The following is a 26,630-nucleotide window of genomic DNA, read 5'->3' as shown; positions in this document are numbered from 1 at the left end:
TACTGTTATTGTTTTTATCTGTACTACCTCAATGCACTCTGTACTAACTCAAAGTAACTGCACTGTGTAATACCTGTACGATCGGTATGCAAGACAAGTTTTTCACTGTATCTTGGTACAAGTGACAATAATAAACCAATACTGCAATGCTATATCTCACCTCCAACAAACATTGCACTGGACTGAAGCTAATCTACAGGACTAATGTGAAACTCTTCAACCTACATCATTTCCATTCTAGAACCAAAGACACTCCAAGTTTAGAAATTGAGCTGCAGTAGGCAGATGATGCCAGCGTATCCACACTGAGCTCCAGATCTTCGTGGATTTGTTTACCTGAAGCTTATGAGAGAATTGGCCTTGCACTTAACATCAGCAAAAAAAATGCCCCTTCACTTTCAACATGCCAGCAAATCCTTTGGCCAAATGAGGAAAAAATATTGAAAGATCAAAGACTCAAATCAGTCACAGAGCCAGTGATCTACTGAGCTGTAGTGATTCCTATCATCCTATGTGCTTGAGTCATGGACTACCCACTGCAGATACCTCAGAGCACTGCTCATGACAGCTCAAAATGAAGCAGCAGCATTCGGGATGGCGTGGAGAACCTCAAGTTCATTTATCAGGAAGATGCAGAAGCCCAGCATAAACAGTGGAAGGAGCATTCCCATTCCCAAACCACCCACTCACCCACCCCATCAAACAGCTCATGCCCCATCTGTGGAAGAGTCTTATGTGCCACATTGGTCTCATCAACCATCTCAGATCTTGCAGAACTGGATGGATGCAAACCATTCACCACCCCTATGGAGTGTATAATAAAAAGATGTCAATCTTAGTCTTAAGTCACAATATCGCTCAAAAATATCTTTTCTTGGCGCGTTGACACATTCCCATGTATTATCATACTGTTTTTGATACATCCAAGAAACTGATTTAAAAATAAGATCACAAATAATGGAATATATTTTGAATAGTGTAATTTAATTTTATTTATTCTGCAATCTGCATAGTTGTGCACATTGTGCCTGCATAGATAGGAATCATCATGAAAAACAAATATTTACATAATGTTGAACTCCCACCCTCTCCCTCTTCCACCCACACTATTAACAATATTAATCTAACTTCTAGGTGTTTTTTTTGGTAAAAGCATTTTCTTATCAGGAATTCATAACAAAATACCAGTAAATATTGTCTTTACACAAATTCATGTAGCAATCTATCATTGGCATTGAACACTTTGTAAAAAAAAATGGCCTCTTGTGGTTATTACTGTGGAATTTTCTTATGAACAGGAGTAAGCACAAGCTGTAGGAGATAATCACAAGGGTTGTCGTCTTTTCAAAGCATTTCTTTTGACACAGGTAACATTAAAAAAGTGTATTCCTCCTTTCACTAGCCCCAATCTGACAATTGCTTCCTGACAGTTAACAACTACAGTTGCCTATCCTTGCAAAAAAAATTTCACAGCTATTGTCTGAATGTTCTAAAAATGCCTGTTTCATAAATTTAAGCATTATGTAATGAATTTCTGTTTTTTTGCTGAGGACAAAATACCTGATAAAATGTGACATTTACATTTCATTCGAGAAAATATGAATGATGAAAATAGCTGCCTTTATTCTTTGGGTGAAAGTTTTCCTCATGCCTTAAACTGTCAGACAACCACTTCAATTTTCCCTTATGGATATATATTTTGGACAAGTTTAGTTAATTATATTGTTTTATGCTTTCTGAAGGAAAAAAAATGACTATTTTGAAAGATTTACTGTAATGATATGCATGATTTCCCTTGTTGATAACTTCAATTTATTTCTACAGCATGTAATGATGCTAGCACTCAAAGAATCAAGGCAGCCCAAAAGATATGTAACCTAACATTACTATTAACGTACTGCAGTTTGGTAGTAAATTAAAACAAGCCAAGCAATATTATTATGCAGAAAATGATCATCTGTCATGGGCTATAAGCCAATTAAATTTGTATCCTTTACAAAGATAATTGATTAGGTTGTTTAGTTGTAAATACCTATTAAGTGGGCTTAATACAAAAGATGAAGAAGGAAGATTGTTTGAGTTTCATTTACTACTTGTTCAATGGAGTTATCACTGACATAACATCAAATAATGCAATTGATAGAAAATATTATAAATAAAGTGACTGATTTAATCCCCTTCCAAGACTGTAAATTTGTAGAGACATCTCAATAGAATGTTTGTAGATGGAATAAATTTGATGTGGCTTTACAGTGCAATTTAAAAAAGAGTGCAATTAGTGTACCATATTTTTGACACTTCACTGAGCACATATTAAGCAAATGGAAGTTCAATGAAGGACACAAAAAAATATTTACATTATGCTGAGCACTGGTTGTCTCTTATGAGAGATCTCTATAAAGCAATTTAATCTAAATAATATTTAAATATTATTTTGTATTCCTGGCAGGTAGAAAACATTTAAGTTAAAAGGAATTATCAAGATATTTCAAGAGAGTCTCTCCTTATACTAGTAGAGACTTCTAATTTTGGCAAGGTAGCTACCAAGAGGAATACCAATTTGTGCTCGGTCTTAGCTGAAAATATGGCATATGTGAACTTTGAATGTTACAGAAATACATGGCAGACTATTAACATCAGTTGCATGTTAGCCTGAATCTAGCAGTAGGTGGTGCAAAAGGTTTCTAATCAACAGTATCCTCAAGAGTTGGAGTCAAAAGAAGATTCACTTTGGCACCAATTTTGCACCATTGTGTGATAAAGACCAATATTAACCTGGATTTTCCATTATCAGTTGTTAGGAAATGGAAAACAATTTTGTAAACTGCAGCTTACCATACCCTCAAATAGCTAAATAACTGATGGAAGGCCCATGAATTAATCAATTTTAATTAAACCAAAGTAAGAGAAGCACAAAGCATGTCAGGTAGTTATACTGAGGTTTGATATTATGCAAACCAAAAGAGATATTTAAAAATAGACTGATTAAATCTGAAATTTCATGGAGACATAAATAGAAACAGGAGAATGCCATTAGGCCCTTATGCCAACTCCATCATTCAATATGATTGTGGGTAATCTTTTACTTCACTGCCACTTTCCTGCACTAACCCCATACCTGTTTATTCCCTTAACCTCTAAAACTCTGATTCATACATCAAGAACCACGTTAAACAACCAAGGGTGTTTCAAGTAAATCAGTTATTAAAGTCTGACTAGATTATCTTCAAACACAGTAAAGGCATCAAATTACTATTAAGAAGCAGAGAACTGAAAACAAAAATCACAATTTTCCTGTCAAAATAACTTGTTTTGGTTTTTCAACATTCACTTAAATGAGCTAATGAAGGAAGCAAAGAAAAATTCTACTCTCTAGCTGATCAACAATTTTCTCAACAACTATTTAGAAAAATGCACATTAGAGCTAAGAAATATGACGTAAAGGTAACTACTGCTCGGTGTTCTTATAAACATACCTTTTGTTCAGATTAAAAACATATTTTAACTGAAAGATTATCCTTCAGATGGTCTAAGGCTGTTGTCCCATAAAAAGATTTAACTGTGGGCACATCTGTGAAACCCAGGTTATTTCTACTTTCAGTGGGAATGAATGGAAATATGGAGGGGCAAACTTCCAATAAATAATCTCCATACAAAAATTATTTCTGGCTATCAATTACACGCATTCTGGGATGAAATCAGTAATCTTGCACTGGATTATTTATTGTATTATTAAAATAACGTGCTGCTTCAGAAACAACTGAAATCTGATTGAGGATAACAAAAATAGATAATACCACAGATTTTATTTACATAACATACTTCATTTAGATTTGAAACTTGGGTGTAAAATGTGAACAAACTTAAAAGAACTGTGGGCTGGTAATTATTTACACTAGTACTGTTCCAGTGAGAGCCTTCATCCTCATGTATTTTTGGTAATGTTTGCAAATCATGCATTTGCATCATGATGTACATTCATGTTAACAACATTCATACACCACCTTTTCTGTACTTGCAGGAAGCCGGATTAATATTATATTCTTTATCTTCACCTAGTTGATCTTACCTCTTTGTGACAGCAGCATAAGCAGAACAGCTCACGTGACAAAACAGAAGAAAATGATTGCATCCGAATTACTCCAGATGTCAGCATAAAAGTTAAGGAATCATTTTTTTGTAGTACTTGCCATTTGAGATACGTTCTTGTTAGTGACCACACTGGTCTGACTCTTCTGAGGTCCAGCTAGCTGTACACAAGACTTTTTCTTTGTGGGCTGAAGTTTACTTTTGTTCTTAAAGACTTGGTTAGGATCCAGCTTATTAATGAAAGCCACATCGTCATCTGCTACAATATTGGGATTGTAGGTAACAGGTTTGTACATATTGAACCATTGCTGAAAATAAAGAGAATATGTTGTGAAATTATATCCAATTTGCCACAAAATATTATGGAAAAAGCAAATAATTTTTGAAGAAAAAGCTTAAGTAAAACATTGGTAAGATTCCAAAGCCCATGCTCTATTCATTAACAGCTGTGATTTCTTAAAGTATGGCACAATATTTTGATGCTGACAAATCTGAATAATTGATTTGACAATACTTGACAGTTGTTCTGGGTATGCACCAGAATTTTGACTCCATATAAGTCAAAGACTAAAAAATTCCAATTTGTTTAAGGAAGTCCTTTTGAATTACCTGATTTTTATAGGTACACAAATTGAGCCACAAACAGTTAAAAACCTCTCCAAAGCAATGAAATTTAGAATGCCTCTTTTCTGAATTTATGAAAACAGCTCAATAAAACATTATAACTGCACATTATTACTATGGACTAGCATTATTTTGTTCATCTGAAAAGAAACTTTACTGCTTATTAAAATATAGTACATCCTACCTTGGCCTGAGGACTAATACCATATTTTGTTAATGCATACTGCCACTGGGGTAGTCCCAAGTGAATGAGCATAAGTCGATAGTAGGCTGTGAATGTATCAGTTAAAAAATGCCAATAAAGTGCTCTATCCAAGAACCAGATTTCAGCACAAGAAGATACAACTCCTGTGGAAGAAAAGTTTATCTATAAATGATCAGGACATTTGATTTTTTTTTCTTTGAAAGAGGTTTTACTAAATATTAAAAATAACACATTCAAATGTTTAACTAGGGAGAAAAATAAAACTAAATATCTATGAATGATTAAAAATTCCTTAAGTTTTGTATCGCTAGTTGATTTCTTACCTTAAAGGTACATTTTGAGATTACAATAGAATCTTATCAATGTCAGTGAGTGAAATCATCAGTGAGTTACAATAGATTTTGATTTGAAATGTGTCTTTCATCAGTAATAGCATCCATGTCAGGCTTCTGTAGATTGGTACATTTTCTTTAACTTAATAACCAGTGGTATGAACACAGCTTGTGGAGTGATTGAATATTACTAATTATAAACCTTTTCTTTGGATTACACCATGCCAAATTTTTCTCTCTGCACTTAAAAGTATATTTGTTTTGAATGCCAAGCAACAGCTAATAAGATATTTAGCCTTAAATATAGTAAAAGTATGAGTCATATTTGTTAAGTATCCAACCACAGAAATTTGGAAAATGGTATGTTGTGGATTTTGTGGCAAATTGAAAATTATAACCACGTTCCTGGCTTTACTGAATTTGGAAATAGATGATTGAATCTGATATCCAAGTTACTAGAAGCCCAACCCTGAACTATTCCCATTTTAATAAATTATATACTATTTTATTGTTAATCACCAAACTTTAAATTTATATTCCAAATGGACATGGAATATGGAACAATTTTTTTTGAAACTGTGTTTCAGAAATGCATAGAATCAATGAATAAATTTAAACAATTGCAATAGTTTAAAATATATTCAGGGTACAAAAACTGGAGCTATAGGTAAATCTGAAGTAAATAAACTATAAAATAAACATGTTTATCTTTCATAGCTTTCAAGGTGAAGAAAACAAAAGAACAAGAAGGACCAGCAGTAGGCTACATAGCCTTTGGAATTTGCTCAGCTGTTCAATGATATGTCTAATCCTTGACTTCAAGTCAACTCTCCTATTTGACTCAATATCAAATTCCACAACTTCTGATGCAGCCAAATATAGTGAGTTACCTGAACTGGCCATTTCTACTGTAAATCATCCATGTGTGACATTGACACAGTTTTTCTCTCTTCATTAGAATATCATCCTGGGCATGTCTAACAGCCCTGCATTTCACACCTTTGCACATTCTTTTGTCTGTATTCTCACTTTCTAACTACCTTTATCTCACAGCATTTCTTCCATTTTCTTTCCTCTAACTGCCCTCATTAAAACCATCAACCAGATAACCTCCAGAAATTACTCCACAGTAATCCCAGCCTCACCCTGTCAGAGAATTTCCTCTATGCTCAATGCATGCATGCCCCACTTTCTCTGTAATTTAAAACCAATTTGGGTTCTCTCATTCTCAGTTCTGATGAAGGGTCTTTGACCTTAAACATTAGCTCCGCTTCTCATTCCACAACTGTTGCCTGACCTGCTGAATGCCTCCAGCATTTTCTGTTTTTATTTTGGATTAAACAAAAATTAGGCTACAATTAGTGTACTGTGTTCAGTTCTGGTTACCAACAAAGAGGTGGCAGCTCTGGAGAAAATGCAGAGAAGATTTCCAACTATGTTGCCAGGGCAGAGGTGGACAAGTTTAGTTACAAGGAGAGATTGGCCAGGCCAGGATTACTTTCCTTGGAACAACAGGAAACTAAATGGAGATTTAATTAAGAGGTTTAATTAAAGTTTGTAAGATTATGAGAGACCTAAATGGAGTGAAGAGGAATTATCTACTTTCCAGAACAGAGAAACCAATAACTCGTGGAGATATGTATTTAAGGTAATTGGTAGGAGAATTAGAAGGGAGTAAAGGAATTTCCCCCCCCCCCCCCCCCCCCCCACTCAGAGTACCCAAGGAAGCATATAGTTTGGGCACTCATGGCACCAAGCCTTAACAATAACATTGAAACCAGCTTCTGTGTTAGTTAAAGAGGACCGAGATATACCTGGTCACATGGGGGGGGGGGGTGGTGGTTGGGTTTAATACATTATTTGAAACATGACACTTTCAGTTGTGCAGTACTACACTGCATTACGATGATGATCTAGATTTTATGCTGAAGTCTCTCGAGGAGGACTCTATCTCATACCTATTTACAGACCAGTAGAAATTTCTATCACTGAACTGTCAGCAGAAGTTCAGAGAGGACAAAAGTTTTAGTGCAACCAGTATTGTAACTACTTGAAATAAAAGAAGAAAAAACAGGAGATAGCTGAATGGAAATTCATTTGTTTAGAATTTTAGAGGAATCACTTAAGGATCCTTACTTTCCCTTTCAATTTTAATTGTTGTTACAATTAAGTATGCATACAGATATAACCACTAATTTCTACAACACTTTGATTAGATTTAAAAAAAATACCTGATTGGATGTTTTTGTAAACCAGGCAAACTTTCCCATTTCCATTACAACAGTCCAACTCAAAAATTCGACACTGTGAATTAAAACGGGGTTTCTTGTAAGGTTCTTCTTTATCTTATTTAAAAAAATAAAAAGATCAATTAATAAGGTTGATTAAACACCACATTTTATATCTTATATAACCTGTAGTTGGAGACACACTTGTCAGTAAGAGAAATTATACCAAAAGTGATATGTATGATAGGTCCATTAATGAGCAAGTTGGCTGAATCCTAAGATATGCAGTGGCAGACTGGCTTCCTGCAGTTGATGAGAGAATTTTGGGGAAACATGAGCTATGATGTATGGGACTACAAGAGCTTCATTAGCCTGGGCACAGCAACTAGATTATGGTACAACTATATAAAACATTAGCCAGCCACAGTTGGAATACTGTGTGCAATTCTGATCATCACACTATAGGAAGGATGTGCTTGCACTGGAGAGGATGCAGAGGAGATTCACTAGTACTCATGGTGCCTGGGATAGAGTATTTCAGCTGTGGAGAGAGATTGGATAGGATGGGTTTGTGAGTTTGTTTTCCTTGGAACAGAGGAAGGTGAGGAAGGACCTTACTCAAGTATTCAAAATTACGATGGGTACAGATAGGATAGATTTTCCCTTAACAGAGGTGTCCATGACCAGGGGGCATAAGTTTAAACTAAAGGCTGGAGATTTAGAGGATTTTTGAGGAAGAACTTTCTTCTATCCAGAGAGTGGTTGAAATCCGGAACACTCTGCCTGAAGGAGATGGTGGAGGCAGACTCTCAGAAGATTTAAGATGCATTTAGATGAGCACCTGAAGCCCCATAACATAAGTCCATGGAACGTGCTGGAAAACACGAGTAATATAGACACACACTTAACAGCTGGCATAGACATGGTGGGCCAAAGGGCCTGTTTCTGTCCTGTATGATCATGATTCTAAAATGAGATAGATTTAATAATCATGGCAGGCATGGTAGTGTAGCAGTTAGCGTAACGTTATTACGGTGCCAGCAACCAGGGTTCAATTCCAGCCGCTGTCTGTAAGGAGTTTTATGTGCTGTTTGCGTGGGTTTCCTCCGGGTGCTCTGGTTTCCTCCCACATTCCAAAGATGTACAGGCATGCTACGTTGGCACTGGAAGTGTGGCGACACTTGCGGGCTGCCCCCAGAACACTCTATGCACAAGATGTATTTCACTGTGTGTTTCGATGTACATGTGACTAATAAAGATATCTTATCTTAATCAAAAATGGGGATTCATGAGGTGCTGTGCATGATCATTAGCAGCAGAACTGCATTTCTCCACAAAAGACAACACCATAGCTTGAGATATTCATTACAATTACCACCATGCGCTAGTGCTACTCGGGAGGATTTAAACTAGTTTGGCAGGGGGATGGGAACCAGAGCACTGGGTCAGAAGGTGGAGGGATTCAGAAGAAGGGAGAAGTCAGGAACAGTATAAACAGGCAGGAGCAATGTAATAGGCACAATGACGGATGGGTTGAAGTGTGTGTATTTTAATGCTAGGTGTATTATGGGTAAGGGTGATGAACTTAGAACATGGAACCATGTTGTGGCCATTACAGAGACTTGACTGAGAGAGGGACAGGAATGGGTACTTAATGTTCCATGGTTTCGATCTTTTAGAAAAGATAGAGGAGGAGGTAAAAATGGGGCGTGGGGGTGGAGTTGCAATACTAATCAGGGACAATATCACAGCTGCACTCAGAGGGGACATAATAGAGGGCTCATCCACTGAGTCTTTATGGGTAGAATTCAAAAATAAGAAAGGTGTACTACAGACCCCCCAGTAGCTGCTGGGACATTGAGGAACAGATATGCAGGCAGATTAGGGAAAGGTATAAAACCAATAGGGTTGTTGTCGTGGGGGACTTCCCTAACATAAACTGGGACTTCCTTAGTGCAAGAGATTTAGATGCGGCAGAATTTGTTAGATGTATCCAGGTAGTGAGCCTGGTCAGGTGACCAACCTTTCAGTGGGAGAACAGTTAGGGAATAGTGATCACAACACCTTAAGTTTTACGATAGCTATAGATAAAGATAAATATGGACCTTGCGGGAGAGTATTAAATTGGAGCAGGGAAAATTATGAGAGTATTAGGCAGGAACTAGGGAGAGTTTATTGGGAAAAACTGTTTTTCGGTAAGTCCACTTCTGACATGTGGAGGGTGTTTAAAGACCAACTGCACAGAGTACAGGACAAGTATGTTCCAGTAAGAAGGAAGGACAAGGACAAGGAACCTTGGATGTCAAGAGAGGTGGTGAATTTAGATAAGATATCTTTATCAGTCACATGTACATTGAAACACACAGTGAAATGAATCTTTTGCGTAGAGTGTTCTGGGGGTAGCCCACAAGTGTCGCCACCCTTCCGATGCCAACACAGCATGCCCAGAAGAAAAAGGAAGTATATGTAAAGCTTAGGAAGCTAGGATCAAACAAAGACCTTCAGGATTATAAAGAAGCCAGAAAAGGACTCAAGAAGGGAATTAGGAAAGCCAGGAGGGGCCATGGCAAGTAGGATTAAAGAGAATCCCAAGGCATTCTATACATACATGAAGAGCAAGAGGATAACTAGGGAGAGGGTAGGACCACTCAAGGATAAAGGAGGGAACATGTGCTTGGAAGCAGAAAATGTGGGTGAGGTCCTCAAAGAATACTTTGCATCAGTACTTACTAAGGAGAAAGATGTGGACGATAGGGAGATCAGTGCTGAGCGTGCTAAAATGCTAGGGCACTTCGAGATAAAGGAGTTGGGTCTCTAAGAGAGCGTTAAGGTGCATAAGTCCCCAGGGCCTGATGGGATATACCCCAGGTTATTGAGAGAGGCAAGAGATGAGATTGCTATGGCCTTGACCAAGATCTTCGTGTCCTCTCCAGCTACAGGCGAGGTCCTGGAGGACTGGCGAGTAGCTAATGTCTCATTATTCAAGAAGGGAAACAGGGATAATCCTGGAAACTACAGACCGGTGAGTCTCATGCCAGTGGTAGGGAAGTTACTGGAGAGGACTCTTTGGGATAGGATTTATGAGCATTTGGAAAACCATGGCCTAATTAGGAACAGTTAGCATGGCTTTGTGCAGGGTGTCTTGCTAACTTGATCAAGTACTTTGAGGAGGTGACGAGGGTGATTGATGAAGGTAGAGCTGTGGATGTTGTCTACATGGGTATAAGTAAGGCATTTGACAAGGTCCCTCATGGGAGGCTCATCTGGAAGATTAAGATGCATAGGATCCACAGTGAGTTGGCTGCTTGGATTCAGAATTGGCTTGCCCATAGAAGACAGAGGGTAGTGGTCGATGTGACTTATTCTAGCTGGAGGTCTGTGGCTAGTGGTGTTCAGCAGGGATCTGTCCTAGGACCTCTGCTGTTTGTGATGTATATAAATGACTGGGATGAAAACATAGATGGGTGGGTTGGTAAGTTTGCAGATGATACGAAGACTGATGGTGTTGTGGATAGCATAGAAGACTGGCAAAGGATACAGCGGAATATAGATCAGTTGTAGATATGGGCAGAAAAATGGCAGATGGAGTTTAACCCAGCTAAATGTGAAGTGCTGCACCTTGGGAGATCAAATGTAAAGAGACAGTACACTATTAATGGCAAGACCCTTAACAATGCTGATGAACAGAGGGATCTTGGGGTCCAAGTTCATAGCTTCCTGAAGGTGGCTACACAGTTTGATAGGGTGGTAAAGGCGGCATATGGCATGCTTGCCTTTATTAGTTGAGGCATTGAGTTCAAGAGTCAGGATGTTATGCTGCAGCTTTATAAAACTCTAATTAGGCCGCATCTGGAGTATTGCATTCAGTTCTGGTCACCCCATTATGGGAAGGATGTGGAGACCTTGGAGAGAGTGCTGAAGAGGTTTACCAGGATTAGAGGACATGTGCTATAAGGAGAAGTTGGACAAACTTGATTTGTTTTCTCTGGAGCAGTGGAGACTGAGGGGAGATCTGATAGAGGTTTATAAGAATACGAGAGGCATAGATAGACAGCCAGTATCTTTTTCCCCAGTGTTGAAGTGCCTAATACCAGAGGACATGCATTTAAGGTGAGAGGGGGCAAGTTCAAAGGAGATGTGCGGGGCAAGTTTTTTTTTACACACAGAGAGTGGTGAGTACCTGGAATGTGCTGCCTGGGGTGGTGGTGGAGGCAAATATGATAGGGACATTCAAGAGACTCATAGATAGGCACATGAATGTGCGTGAAATGTAAGGATATGGATATTTAGGCAGAAGGGATTAGTTTAATTGGGCATTTGATTACTAATTTAATTAGACTGGCACAACATTGTGGGCCGAAGGTCCTGTTCCATGCTGTATTGTTCTATGTCAACAGGCCAAACTTTGTTCAATGAGGTCTGAAGAACATGTCAGGAGCAACACCAGGGTTACATAAATGAGATTACAACACAGCACTATGTGCAAATTAAGTGGTAGAAGTAGCATGCTTTAGCAAGAGATAATTGAATGGATAGGGTAACATCTTGATTATGCTGCTGGATTAGTAATGCAAAGATCTATTTGAGACCTAAAGCATGTTCATTGCAGTTGAGGAAATTAAAGTCAGATAATTTATTAAATGAATTTGTTATAAACAAATAGTAATGATAAACCTACCCCTACCAGATTGCTGGAAAAAAAACAATCAACTGGCTCAGTAATGTCATTTAGCAAAGAAATTTTGATATCCTTGCTTTGTGTCTGGCTTACACATACTAGACCTATATCAATTTGGTTGAAGCTTAATTACCGTGGAATTTCCTTGACTTATTCACTTTTCCCAACAGGTTTCAACTGTTGGTATTTGCCTAAGTTTGCATCTTCCAGCCTGCCAAATATTCTCGTGCTACACTGGTGGACTACCCATGGAGTCAGGCTGGGAAACCTCCAACAGGCTAAACCTGGTGCAGCACAGCAATCTCTTTCAAAATAAATGGCAAACTTTGGCTGTCAGAAAAAGAGAAATATTTTGTTATGCAATTTCAATGTTTCATTGCATTTCTTTTCTGTGTTTTAGACCATAAGACCTAGGAGCAGAATTGGGCCATTTGGTCCATCGAGTCTGCTCAGCCTTCTCCCCGCAACCTTTGACACCCTTACTAAGCAAGAACCTATCAACCTCCGCTTTAAATATATCCAATGATTTGGCCTCCACAGCTGTCTGTGGCAATGAATTCCACAAATCACCACCCTCTGGCTAAAGAAATCCCTCCTCATCTCTGTTCCAGAGGAATGTCCTTCTATTCTGAGGCTGTGCCCTCTGGTCCCAGACTCTCCCACTACTGGAAACATCCTCTCCACATCTACTCTATGTTCAATATTCAGTTTTCTTTCAGTGTATAAAATGTTAAGAAAAACCTTTATTTAAAAATTATAATTTTATTTGTTAATAAAAAAAGGTCCCAAGTGTGACTGCATGTTTGTGAATGTTGTTAACAGTGAAAATTGATCATCCTGGCGGTGGGGCTTCAACTGCTATCAGAAACATTTTATGATTCCGTGAATGCTGCAAGTTACCTGTGCTGAGGCAGTGCTCATGCAGCACCTCCTCCCCCCACACCCCTGATATTTTGACACGACAGTACCTTCATCATCTGTATCACTTTCTAGATCAGCTAAGGTGGGTGCATTTGGCAAACTGTAAAAGGATGTTGTGCCCAGTCGACAGAGTGTTGAAATGCTGTTGATTACCATTGTTCCCAATTGCATGTTACTGCCTAGGAAAGAAAGACAATTTTATAAAATTAGATAAAACAAAGGAAAAAAAAATCACTTCTATAGTGTATCAAGTGGTGCAACAGACTTCACCTCAACAGTACCAGCTTTATAATCTTCTACTTATACCACGATGGAAAAATGAAACAAATAGATTCATGCTTCTCTTAAAAATCTTTTCCACAAGAATTAATAGCAACACTAAAATTGCAAATTAATCTTTGTGTTTGTTGATATTCCTAAGCAATTCAAGGCTGTTTTTTATACTTTTAGCATTATCAGATTAATATAGAAAAAGAAGAATGGTCAGTGGTTTTGCCAACTTCAATGATTGAAGCGGTCAAGCAGCTTTACAGCCATCCATTGTTAATACTGTAAAGAACTCTGATACAGAGTACCTAACATCATCAGGACATTCCAAGCATTTTGTAGGCAATGGATTAATAGTAAAATAATTGTTTGTTAGGTGAACAGGGCAACCAGCTTTCACAAGTTGCAAAACTGAGGCCAGAATCTTCCAGCATTTAAGTGATTTCAAAATTTGTATTTATGTAGCATAGTTAATGCTATATAAAGACATTTTATAGTGTTGTGAAGTGTGCATTATACTGAAGGAGTAACCTATGGCTTAATTAAAAAAAAAGACAGCTTTTGGGTGGATCTAAAAGGAGATGGAAAGGCAGAGGGATTTCCAAGGTACGTGGCTCAAATGAATGAAGGCATGGACTGGATACATGAAGGAGGGAATGTTTGTACAACTGGAGGTTGTTATAGAAATAGGGCAAAATTGCTTACAGAGATTAAAAGTCAAGAAAAAGTACACATTAGTCTGGTCCACAATAATAATTTGGGGTGGAAGCAGATACAAGCCAATCATGGAGATGCTCTCATACTTCTCCATCATTGAAATTGTCATCTCCAGTATAACTTTTACTCCATCCAACTTGTTATTCCAGTTTCTGGCCTGCATTTATAAGTCTGTGCAGAGCAGACAACTGGCTTAGCCACTAAATACCAAATCTGGCCTGCCTTCCTTTGTCATAATTGCCTGGAACTTTGAGATCATCATGGAAAGCAAAGATGACCTGTCTCCTTAAAACCAGCTGACAATTCTGACCTCACCTCCAGTAAACACGAGCTCCTGGACTGTCAAGATCGAAAACCACCATTTATCTGCCTCTGCTGTACTCATCTCTTCTTCTCTTCCACCAAGCTAAACCTCCCACAAATCTTGTTTGTGCCCTAGCCCTGAGAAAAAGAGAAGGATGCCAGAGAGGAGAAAGCAGTGCAAAAGGAGGCGCAATGTGAAAAAGATACAAGAGTCGTGAATGTGTCTTTCTTTAGTCAAATTACATTTTAAAATATTTTTATTAAAAAAAGATACAAAAGTCAAAAGCATGATGAGAAAAAATTTGAGTGCAGGTGAGGAACAGACAAAGAAGGAAACAGTCTGAGCTGCAGGATACTGCCATCTCTGGCCTTCGCCAGTTGCCATCATTGTGTGGGGGAGAGACTAGAAGATTAAGGGCAACTGTGTGTTAGCATTTGGCCAATTTTATAATACAAATGCATTGTTGGGCAACAGGGTTTAGTTTGCCTGGACTCAATTCATACTGAACTATGCAGGTGACAAATAAGCCTTTTAATCCCTAACATTAGACTGGATTTGAACTTGCATCTCAGATGAAAGCTGAATTTACAAAGCCCATGTGATATTCATTCCCAAGTTTTTAACACCATGGGGTCAAATCCATCTCAGACTTGGCCCTATCAGCAGTTTAAGATGGATTATTTTCAAGAATCTTTAAATTACAGAAGCAGAGCGACACTTGTGGGCTGCTCCCAGAACACACTACACAAAAGATGCATTTCACTGTGTGTTTCAATGTACATGTGACTAATAAAGATATCTCATCTCATACATTTTTAACACTACATAAAGTGTTATTAAGATTCTTACTGCCCATTTTTTCCATTTTAAATTCTTATGTCCCAGATTGAAAGTGAAATAGCCTTCACAAACTTCTCACATTATAATTACACTCTCTTGTTTATTGAAACACTAAAATGCTATCACAGGTAGAACGTGATTTTAATAGGACTAGCTCATACCAGAGGTTTTCATTTTAAATGTAGACAAAAGAATTTATAAAAAAAAGAATATACACATCAAGAAGAATGATTTATTTCTTTGCATCCTAGTACAATGAGCCCAGTCTCTAATCACACTTCACCTAAATACTATAACTGCCTCTTGTGCAATGCCATGGAAGATTGATCAGTAGAATGAAAAACAATTTCACCACAGTAGTCTTACCATCAAACTTGATACTCCAGGTCATCAAAAAACCATCAGTCATTAGATAAAAGTTCCTCAGATCCTCTGGGAGTGAACAGCAGTTCTTCTGTGAACAAAAACACTAAATTGTTCACGTATTAATTTAAGAAAATGCTTATTTCAGGATTGTTCATGTAAGACTGATGAAATGAGCATTTTCTTCTCATTCAATTATTTGAATATCCTAATACATTGTTCTCTAAGTTGCTGGTTGAAAGTACACTAAATGCCACTAAAACTTCAACAAGCAAATGCTCATGATAAGGTGAAGGCTATGTTATTTTTTGACAACAAAAGTGACATTAAAGTAATGCAAAACTCATTATTTCAGGGATACCAAAGTAGTAAAAAAAAAATTCTGTTTTATTACACAGCAACACAAAAGGCGATAGAGGAACTCAGCAGGTCATGCTGCATCTATGAAGGGAAATGGACAGTTGACATTTTGGGTTGAGATCCTTCATCTGGACTCTGCAGTCTCTTATGTCTCTGTTTTATTACATGGTATTCTAGGATTGTAAAGGGGAATTCATTTCTGAGATTTCATCCCATTTTTGTGGGAACCATAAACCAGTAGCCTTTCAAAAATCTTGTGTCCTTTTTCCACAATTGAGAAGTAGCGTAATGGAGTTGAGTGGATTGGTGGAATGCCAGATGGGGGTTTAGTAACACTGGATGTCACTAGAATAGGAGGATGTCTGCATCGTTTGTCCTTACATTCAACATAACAGCTCGAAAGCCTCCAATCTGTTCACTCACATCCTCAACTCCACCTTTTATAATCATGGCCCCATTAAAACTATTACTCGGTCTCTTCCCCTCGCCATTTAGGCATTCATTCAAAATCAAAATATTGTGGATGCTGGAAATCTGAAGTACAAATAGAAAATGCCGTGAGAAATGGTTCAGTATTTTTATCATTTTCTGTTTTTGTGAATTCATTTTCAGATCTGGTTGGAATACAAAACACTATTGAGTCCTACTTGCAGCTGCCACACTGTTCACTATGCAAAAATTATTCTGGAGTACAAAAATATTTCACAACTTTTCATTGCTGCAGTCTTATACTTTTTGGATGCAAAGGTGAATAAGTTTATGAGTTAAAGAATTGCTGAATTTGAAAAGTACAGTTGTTTCTAATTAATGTAATTGCACAGTGTGTGATAGAATTATGTTGGTGTGGGAATACTTCTCCCAAATAGTCAACTGACAGTACAAGGTTCAGATCTAAAATGGCTGAAATAACTGTTTGGTTTAGCATTTAATAGAAGCTGTTATTGAGGTAGATACCACAAAAAAAATTATAAGTGGTTCCTAAAAAAAGGGAAATGCGAAACAAGGCTAAACGCAAACATAACTTTATATCGGAAGTTGGCATAGAACCTCGATAAGACAGGTGGAATAAGATAAGATGCTTAAAGGAGACAAAGGAAAGTGCCAGATGATTATGGGGACAGGTTAAAGTGTGATTTGTATTTAAGAGCCACAGCAGCATTTTGACAGCACAGGCAGGATAATTGGTGGGGTGGCTTCATTTAGAAGGTAGGTGTCATCATTCTTCAGCAATGTTTCCATCAAGGCCATTAGTAGGGCAGGTGAGGTAGTGTGCAGGGCAGGCGCGGTAGTGTAGTGGTTAGTGTAATGCTATTACAGTGCCAGTGACCCAGGTTCAATTCCGGCCGCTGTCTGTAAGGAGTTTGTATGTTCTCCCCATGTCTGTGTGGGTTTCCTCTGGGTGCTTCAGTTTCCTCCCACATTCCATAGACATACCCGTTAGGAAGTTGTGGGCATGCTATGTTGGCACCGGAAGTGTGGCGACACTTGCAGGCTGCCCCCAGAACACTCTACGCAAAAAGATGCATTTCACTGTGTTTCGATGTACATGTGACTAATAAAGATATCTTATCTTATGCCAAACTAATCATTCACTATAAGTTCATGAATGGTACAGGGCTTGATCACAAGTGAATGGGCATTCTACAGAAGGATGCAAAGAGGGGTGATGATAGCTGATCCTTTGGCAGGGTCTCCTGTAAAAATGCAAAATTGCTCACCTGTTCCCATGAGACAATCATATGACGCTCTGCTGGCTCTTTTTCTACAAATCTAACTTCTGTCACACCAGGTTGACTTTCTAAAATAAAAGTTAAGAGTAAGTATAGTTGTAGACCATTTATTGTAGTTTAATCAATTTGTTAACATCATTTGTTTTTATTTAAGGTGGGGAAGTGTAGCATAGCTGTGAAATTACTGAACTAGCCTGACAGTGACACAGATTTAAATCACATCATGAAAGAAGGGGAATTTAAATTCATCAAGTCATAGAGTTGTACAGCACAGAAACGGGGCCCTTTGGTTCACCACGTCCATGCTGAACTATACTAATCCCATTTGCCTGCAATAGGCCCACATCCTTCTATGTCTTGCTTATTTAACTGTCTGTGTAAAAAAAAAACCAAGTTTTAGTACTCCCTAGTTTAGTACCCTCAACTCATTTAGTACCTCATTCATTTCCTCTGGCTCCAGGCATAAAACTCCCTTCTTTGCCTTTGAGTGGTCCTACCCTTACTCTTGTTATCCTTGATTTTAATGTATATATAAAATGTTTTGGGATTCTCTTTAATCCTACTTGCCAAGGGCATTTCATGGCCTATTTTAGTCCTCCTGATTCCCTCTTTAAGTTCTCTCCAGCTTCATTTATATTCCTCAAGGGTCCAGTTCAAATTCAGCTTCCTAAATCTTACATGCGCTTCCTTTTTCTTTTTACTTCTCTAATGATTGATCAACTACAATCACTAGAACTCCCTTCTACTTGCCAGCACGTACAAATGATGTAAATATGACTAAAATTTCCCAAACTCGAGCTAACAACTTTCTTGCACACATCTGAGTGTCAGTCCAAAATAGTATTTTATAACATTTATGAGACCCAAAGACATTCTGAAAATCAATGTATCCCATATCTACTGAACAGCTATCATCCATTAATTTGATCACTTCCTCAAGGAAAGCGCTCAGATAACTTTTATACTGGATGCTCCAACTGATGAAGGCAAGCATGCCATATGCCTTCTTAACCACCTTATCCACTTGTGGGATCTTGAGTTCCAATAACCACTGAGCTTTCCAATGTCTTCTTTACCTAGCAACAACTCAAAGCAAAATGTCTACACAAGTTCTTTAACATAGAAAACCATTTCAAGACATCACAATAGGTCTATAACTTCAGATTCAGGTTTGAACAAGATATTCTTGCCGCTGGAAACAACAAAAACAGTTTTGTCATAAGTAATTAATCTAAGTCTCTGGTCAAACTGACGTTGAAAGTAGATATTTTACATTGGTGATGGTTTCATATTATAGAACATAAGAACAGTACAGCACAAGAACAGGCCCTTCGGCCCACCACGTTTGTGCCGACCATGATACCAACTTAAACTAATCCCATCTGCCTGTACGTGGTCTATATCCCTGTCCAAATGCCTCTTGAACATTGTTATCATATCTGCTTCTTCACCTTCCCTGGAAGTAAATTCCAGGCACCTACAACTTTCTGTGTAAAAAAGAATCTTGCCCCTAAAATCTCCTTTAAACTTTCCCCATCACCTTAAACCTATGCCCTCTGGCATTTGACATTTCCACCCTGGGAAAATGACTCTCACCATCTTACCCTATTTATGCCTCCAATACTTTTATATACTTCTGTCAGGTTGCCCCTCAGCCTCTGATGCTCCAGAGAAAACAATGCAGGTTTGTCCAACCTCTCCTTATAGCAGATACTCTCTAATCCATGTAACATTCTGGTAAACCTCTTCTGCACCCTCTCCAATGCCTCCACATCCTTCCCATAATGCGGCAACCAGAACTGCACACGATATTTCAAACGTGGCCTAACCAAAGCTTTATACAGTTGCAACACTTCACAACTTTTATACTCAACACTCTTGACTGATGAAAGCAAGCATGCTGTATGCCTACTTAACCACCCTACCTACTTGCGTTGCCACTTTCAGGAAGCCATGGATATGCAACCTGATCCCTCGACATTAATGCTCCCAAGAGTCCTGCCATTAACTGTATGCTTTCCTCTTGCATTTGCTCTGCCAAAATGCATTACTGCACACTTGTCCGGATTAAACTATCTGCCATTTCTCTGCCCAAATGGCCAACCAATCTTTATCCTGCTGTGTCCTTTGACAACCTTCCTCACTATCCACAACTATCCACCAATCTTCAAGTCAGCTGCATACTAATCAGACCACCTACATTTTCAGCCAAATCATATATATATCTACAAATAATAGAGATCCCTGCACTGATCCTTGCAGAATACCACTGGTCACGGACCTCCAGTCAGAGAAACACCCTATACAATTACCCTGTGTCTTCTGTGACCAAGCCAATTTTGGATTCATTTTACCAACTCACTGTGGATCCCATGTGACTTAATTTTCTAGACAAGCCTACCATGAGGGACCTGGTCAATGCTTTACTAAAGTCCATGCAGTCAGCACTCACTGCCCTACTCTCAAACTTCTTCGTCACTTCCTCAGAAAACTCAACGAAATTTGAGAGACAGGTTCTTCCCCACCCAAAGCCATGATAACTATCCCTAATAAGCTCATATTTTTCCAAATGTGAGTAAATCCTGCCCTTAACAATCTTCTCCAAGGATTTCCCTACCACTGATGCAAGGCTCAGTGGCCTATGATTTCCTAGTTTGTCCATTGCCCTTCTTAAGCAAAGGTACAACATTGGCTATTCTGCAGTCTTTGGCACCTTGCCCACGGTTAAAGAGGATACAAAGATCTCTTTCTAGGCTCCCGCAATCTCTTCCCTTAGTATCCTGGGATAGATCCCATCAGGCCCTGAGGACTTAGCCACCTTAAAGTTTTTCAAGACACTCAACACCTCTTCCTTCTTAATACTGACATGTCCTAGAATATCAACATATCCTTCCCCTTGGTGAATACTGATGCAAAGTACTCATTAAGTACCTCACCCATTCCCTCTAGCTCTATGCACAAACCCTTTCTTTGTCTTTGAGTGGACTGTTTCCTGAGCTATGCTCTTGCTCCTAATATACACATAAAATGCCATGGGATTCTCCTTAATCCTATTTGCCAAAGACATATCATGTCCCTTTTAGCTCTTCTTATTCCTTGTTTAAATTCTTTCCTGCCTTGTCTGATTTCAGCTTCCTAAACTTTACACGTGCTTCCTTTTTCTTTTTGACTATACTTACAATCTCTCTCGTCATCTCAGGTTCCCGAACCTTATCTTTCATTCTCACAGGAACATGCTGGTCCTGAACTCTGATCAACTGGACTTTAAAAGCCTCCCACCTGTCAGATGTGTATTTACTCTCAAACAGTCACTGACAATTTACTTTCTCTAGTTCCTGCCTAATACTGTTATTATTAGCCTTCCTCCCAATTTACCACTTTCACCTGTGGACCAGTCTCATCCTTACCCACAACTGTCTTAAAATTTATAAAATTAAGGTCATTATTCCCAAAATGCTCCCTCATTGAAACTTCAGTCACCTGGCCAGGCTTACTCCCCTATATAACTTCTAGTACAGCTCCATCCCTAGAAGGACGAGCTACATATTATTTCAAGAAACCCTCCTGTATGTCCCATCTAAGCCCCTGGCACTGAAGCCCAGTCAATGTTGGGGAAGTTAACATCACCCACTATAATAACCTTGTTGCTTTTACATCTTTCCACGATCTGCCTGCATATCTTTTCCTCTAGCTCCCACTGGCTATTGAAAGGCCTACAGCATAACCCCATAGTAGTGAGTGCACCTATCTTATTCCTGAATTCTACTCATATGGCTTTGCTAGATGAGCCCTTGTTCCCTCTTACTGCAGTTGTGATATTCTCCTTAATCAGTGATACAACTCCCCAATCTGTTTTACATCCCCGTCTGTCACATCTGAAACATCTATACTCACATTGTTCTCCAATTTAGGTTTTCGTTTTGAAGGAGTAATTGTTAATCCAGAGTGTGTTTTCAGAATTGCTGGTGTTTGGAATTTGCACAAAATCTCAAAAACAATTTTCAATGATCGCACATAGATGTGGATGTGCTGCTCCACATCATTACTGAAAGTTAAATATTAGAATTGACGGGGTTTAAACTAGCACATGACTGAACTAAAGTTCAGGAATTAGAATAGATTAGTACATTGATTTAAAAGTCTAGACCTGAAATATAAAAATTATCCTTCCATGATTTTGTTGGAGTAACGTCAGAAATAACAGAAAACAGAGAATTTTGACTCAATAAATATAGTACAACCTTAATACAATGCACCTTGTTTTGAATATACTGCAATTATTATCATGCCCCCTCCCCCCCACCCCACGCCCTAACTCTAAGATGGAAATTAGGTAGATGTTAGTTTTACTTGTAATGTAGATAACTTTTAATACAGATGTTAAAATGTGTTATATTGCGGTTGCACCATAATAAATAAGGCTCAATCTTCTTAGGGAACATTTTTGGAAAACACACACCAACCTATTTAAATAAAGAAGATTTATTTATAATGATAAGGAAATCTGTATGATAAATGGCACAGGAAACATAAGTCTCACTGTTGACAAGGAGTACTCTACAAAATAGATGGAACAATTGATATCATTGTGTTTGGGAAAACTATACATTTCCCATTGCATACTTTTTAGAAACATGATACAAGATTATATAATGTATTTAAAAACTGTTGAAATTGGTAGCATAGTGAACAGTGAAGGTTATCTAAGATTGCAACAGGATCTTGATCAACTGGGCCAGTGGGCTGAGGAATGGGCCGATACAATGGCCGAGTTTAATTCAGAGAAATGGGCTGATAGAGTTTAATTCAGAGGAATGGGAGGTGTTTCATTTTGGCAAGACAAACCAGGGCAGGACTTACACAGTAAATGGTAGGGCCCTGGGGAGCGTTGTAGAACAGAGAAACTGAGGGGTGCAGATACATAGTTCCTTGAAAGTGGCGATACAGGTAGACAGGGTGGTGAAGAAGACACTTGGCATGCTTGCCTTCAGCGATCAGAATATTGAGTGTAGGAGTTGGGATGTCACGTTACGGCTATACAAGATGTTGGTAAGGCCACATTTGGAGTACTGCATACAGTTCTGATCACCATGCTACAGAAAGGATGTAATTAAATTGAAGAAGGTGCAAAAAAAGATTTACAAGGGTGAACCGGGACTGGAGGGCTTGGGTTATAAGGACAGGCTACTCCATTAGTAGTCACCTTTTCAAAACAGACAAGATGGTGTGATTACGTAGAGTCTATAAGATTACTCTGAACAGAAGTGATGATCAGGAGCAGTATCCTCTTGCCATCTTGCAAGATGTGTTTGTGGAGCTGGGTGTTTTCAATATCTCAGTAGGCTGGCCCTATCTCAAGTCATTGTGCAGCAAAATGTAAATTCAGGAAGTTAGAGCTACCTGACCATTAATATTAAACAAATATTCTTACACCATATAGCATACAACACAGAAAGAGTCCTTTGTCCTATCTTATCTTTGCTGACCATCAAGTACTCATATATATTAGTCACATCTACCAGCACTTGGTGAATAACCTTCAAGGGATCCTTGAACTTGTACACTGTGGTTCCTCTTTTCCTCAATACTCTCATGGTATTTATTAGTCCTTCTAAAATGAATCACTGGTTTCTGAAAATTGTCCACAGCTACATCAGCATAGTTTGTTATATTTCTCTGCTCTAATATAATGTGATTTGTTTTACTGTCCTTATATCATCCAGTGTCTAATGAGAAGGCTGAACAATCTGTCTGCATGTGAAAGAAACAATGAAACAGCTGTCATTGGACAGAGTCCAAGTGGTCCATTAGTAATTGGTAGGCATTGTTTTTGCTTACGTGTGAGACTATCCCATGCTTCACCACAGGTATTCTTTAGCTGGATGCTGATGGGATAACAAGTGTAGTTGTAGGCTGCATCAAACTCAGCCAATTCTTGTAGGGGGATAGTGGAAAAGAAAAGGAGCCATAAAGCATGGCACAAGTCACAAGGTGGGAGAAATGGCTTCATGTGGAGACACTGAGAATATTCACATCGGCATGAAGATAAGATAGGATTTCTTTATTAGTCACAAGTACATCGAAACACACAGTGAAATGCATCTATGTAGAATGTTCTGGAGGCAGCCTGCAAGTGTCACCATGCTTTCAGTGCCAACATAGCATGCCCACAACTTCCTAACCTGTATGACTTTGGAATGTGGGAGGAAACTCACACAGTCACAGGGAGAACGTACAAACTCAGTGGCTGGAATTGAATCCATGTCACTGGTGCTGTAATAGCGTTATGCTAACCGCTACACGACTGTGCCTGTCTGGAGTTGTCAGTAGAAGTATTGGTGATCAGGAAGTATATGATGAACGTGGTTTACAGATCCTGAAATGTGCATTTAAATTTGTTGGTGTATGTTTACGATCAGGAGAGTGGTAACTGAGAACATGATATGTAGAATAAACTCTGATCAAAATTGCAGGATTTGCAGGACAGGACAAGGGTCAGGAGGCAAAGACACCCTAAACAGATGACATACAACCTACAAGTGAAGGTATTTAATTATAATTGAGTAGTAACGACAACATCCTTATAGTTGAGAACATCACAGAGATTAAAAAAATCTCCTGTAGGCTCATCAAATTTATTATTGTTGACTTAATATTTGAATGGAATATCTAAATGGTATATTTATATATAAATAGTTTATTGATTACGTTGGTTATCTATACATCATTAAAATGTTTTGTTTTACAAGAAGACAGCAGAGTGTACAATGACTATGTATACACCTTTAGGGAGAGTGTATACATTGTAGTGAAATGATTGGTACATTGGCTTTGAGAGGTTGGTCATGGTTAGAATTAACTCCTGCCTGAGCACGGACCTGGACCCACTGCAATTTGCCTACCGCCACAAGTCTACAACAGACACAATCTCACTGGCACTCCACTCGGCTTTGGAGCACCGAGATAACAGCAAAACATATGTCAGGCTGATGTTTATCGATTACAGCTCGGCTTTCAACACCATCATCCCCTCAGTACTAATCAACAAGCTTCAAAACCTGGGCCTCTGTACCTCCCTCTGCAACTGCATCCTTGACTTCCTTATCAGGAGACCACAGTCAGTGCTGTAGTAACATCTCCTCACTGACAATCAACACAGGGCACCTCAAGGACACGTGCTTAGCCCACTGCTCTACTCTACACTCATGACTGTGTGGCTAGGCACAGCTCAAACACCATCTATAAATTCGCCAATGACACCACTGTTGTTGGCGGAATCTTAGACGGCGATGAGGTGGTGTACAGGAGTGAGGTAGATCGGCTGGTTGAGTGGTGTCGCAACAACAACCTTGCACTCAACGTCAGCAACACCAAGGAATTGATTGTGGACTTCAGGAAGGGGAAATCGGGAGAACACACACCAGTCCTCATTGAAGGGTCAGTGGTTCAAAGGGGAGCAGCTTTAAGTTCCTGGGCAGCAACATTTCAGAGGACCTATCTTGGGCCCAACACATTGATTCAATTACGAAGAAGGCACACCAGTGGCTCTACTTAATTAGGCATTTGAGGAGATTTGGTATGTCACCAAAGACTCTTGCAAATTTCTACAGATGTATGGTGGAAAGCATTGTGACTGGTTGCATCACCACCTGGTATGGAGGATCGAAAGAGGCTGCAAAGGATTGTAGACTCAGGCAGCTCCATCATGGGCACAACCCTCCCCGCCATCAAGGACATCTTCAAGAGGCGGTGCTTCAAGAAGGCAGCATCCATCATTAAGGACCTTCATCTCCTGGGGCATGCCCTCTTCACATTACTACCATCAGGGAGGAGATACAGGAGCCTGAAGACCCAAACTTTATGTTTCAGGATCAGCTTCTTCCCTTCCGCCATCAGATTTCTGAACAGTCCATGAACGTTACTTCGTTATTCCTCTTTTGCACTATTTATTTTTGTAACTTATAGTAATTTTTATGGCTTTGTCTTGCAATGTACTGCTGCCACAAAACAATAAATTTCATGACATATGTCAGTGATAATAAGCCTGATTCTGATATTGCTGTATTAGCAGCTGGGTGTTTTTTGTCTTCAATAAAGGATGTCTTTTTCAAAGTTCCATAATAAAAATAAAAGGTGGGACACACTCAGCCAGTTAGGCAGCATTTGTGGAAATTGAAACAGGAGTTAATGTTTCAGGCTGAAGACCCTTTGGCAGAACAGGGCCCCTTCCCAGCTCTATTGAATGGTCTTCGACCTGGAACTCTTACTGTGTTTCTCCTTCCAGAAATGCTGCCTAACTAATTGAGTGCTTCCAGTAAAATAAGTCACATTATAATAGAGGAATATGACAAACTATAATGATATAAACTGTGAACAATTTTCAGAAACCAGTAATGCATTTTATGAGGACTAATAGGGTAGGATATATACCTGCATCTGTTTTTACTTCAGATTTTCAGCATGTGCAGTTTAAGTCTTCATCCCCGTTTCTTGCCTTAGAAAATAGCAAATAGCAATATAGAGCCTACGGGTGCTGCAGGGCGCCTCCCCCATTTCACTCAAAGTCTTTCTGAACGCTTTATCATGCGAGCCCAGATTCTTCCCGCCGGTGAGCCCGGTTCACCTATTTTCCATGGTAACCATAACCGTCCTCCACTCACCCAGTATCCTGGTTACACCTAACGTCAGCCGGTCTACCAAGTCCTTCATATTCAACGTTTTATCGTCTTCCATCCCGGTGCAGGGCTCGTTCCCACCACTCTACCTCACCATGAACACACATAAACGTGACACAAAATAAAAATAACGTTACTTCCACATAAACCGCAACCTCTCCAGCCTCCCCGTCCACAGCCCCGCCACCGATGCGCAGTCAATGCATGCGTCAAACCCAAAGCATCCTGGGGACTGTAGTTTCCCTCCCCTCGGCCTCTCTCTCCCCCATGCAGTACATAGACTACAGGGGAGGCTCC

General features: G+C 39.1%; 1 protein-coding gene across 2 annotated transcripts; it reads right to left on the bottom strand.

The window, feature by feature from the left end:
• Window positions 1-971: 971 nt before the first annotated feature.
• Window positions 972-26,582, bottom strand: tpgs2 (tubulin polyglutamylase complex subunit 2). Of its 2 annotated transcripts, XM_052039650.1 has the most exons (7): window positions 26,319-26,582; window positions 17,647-17,726; window positions 15,572-15,659; window positions 13,125-13,256; window positions 7,482-7,595; window positions 4,898-5,061; window positions 972-4,397 (listed from the first exon to the last, which is right to left on the bottom strand). In XM_052039650.1, the coding sequence occupies exons 1-7, from the start codon at window positions 26,389-26,391 to the stop codon at window positions 4,170-4,172; spliced, it is 879 nt and encodes a 292-aa protein (XP_051895610.1). In that variant the 5' UTR covers window positions 26,392-26,582; the 3' UTR covers window positions 972-4,169. The 2 variants fall into 2 exon arrangements, with proteins under 2 accessions (XP_051895610.1, XP_051895620.1); XM_052039660.1 differs by lacking the exon at window positions 4,898-5,061 and having other exon boundaries at window positions 4,194-4,397; window positions 26,319-26,515.
• Between the last annotated feature and the right edge of the window lie 48 nt (window positions 26,583-26,630).

Source organism: Pristis pectinata, chromosome 2 (genome assembly GCF_009764475.1).
Source record: "Pristis pectinata isolate sPriPec2 chromosome 2, sPriPec2.1.pri, whole genome shotgun sequence".
NCBI lineage: Eukaryota > Metazoa > Chordata > Chondrichthyes > Rhinopristiformes > Pristidae > Pristis > Pristis pectinata.
The sequence above is the reverse complement of the archived record's forward strand: the minus strand, read 5'-3'. Positions and strand labels throughout refer to the sequence as shown.

Bases quoted from the DNA above. Each gene is read 5' to 3' on its own strand.
- tpgs2 (XM_052039650.1), bottom strand. From the start codon at position 26,391: ATGGAAGACGATAAAACGTTGAATATGAAGGACTTGGTAGACCGGCTG. The intron at 17,727-26,318 runs GTGAGTGGAGGA...CTTTTATTTTAG, and splicing joins AGGTGTAACCAGGATACTGG to AAAGTCAACCTGGTGTGACA. The intron at 5,062-7,481 runs GTATTTTTTTTA...TTTCTTCCACAG, and splicing joins TTACAAAAACATCCAATCAG to GAGTTGTATCTTCTTGTGCT.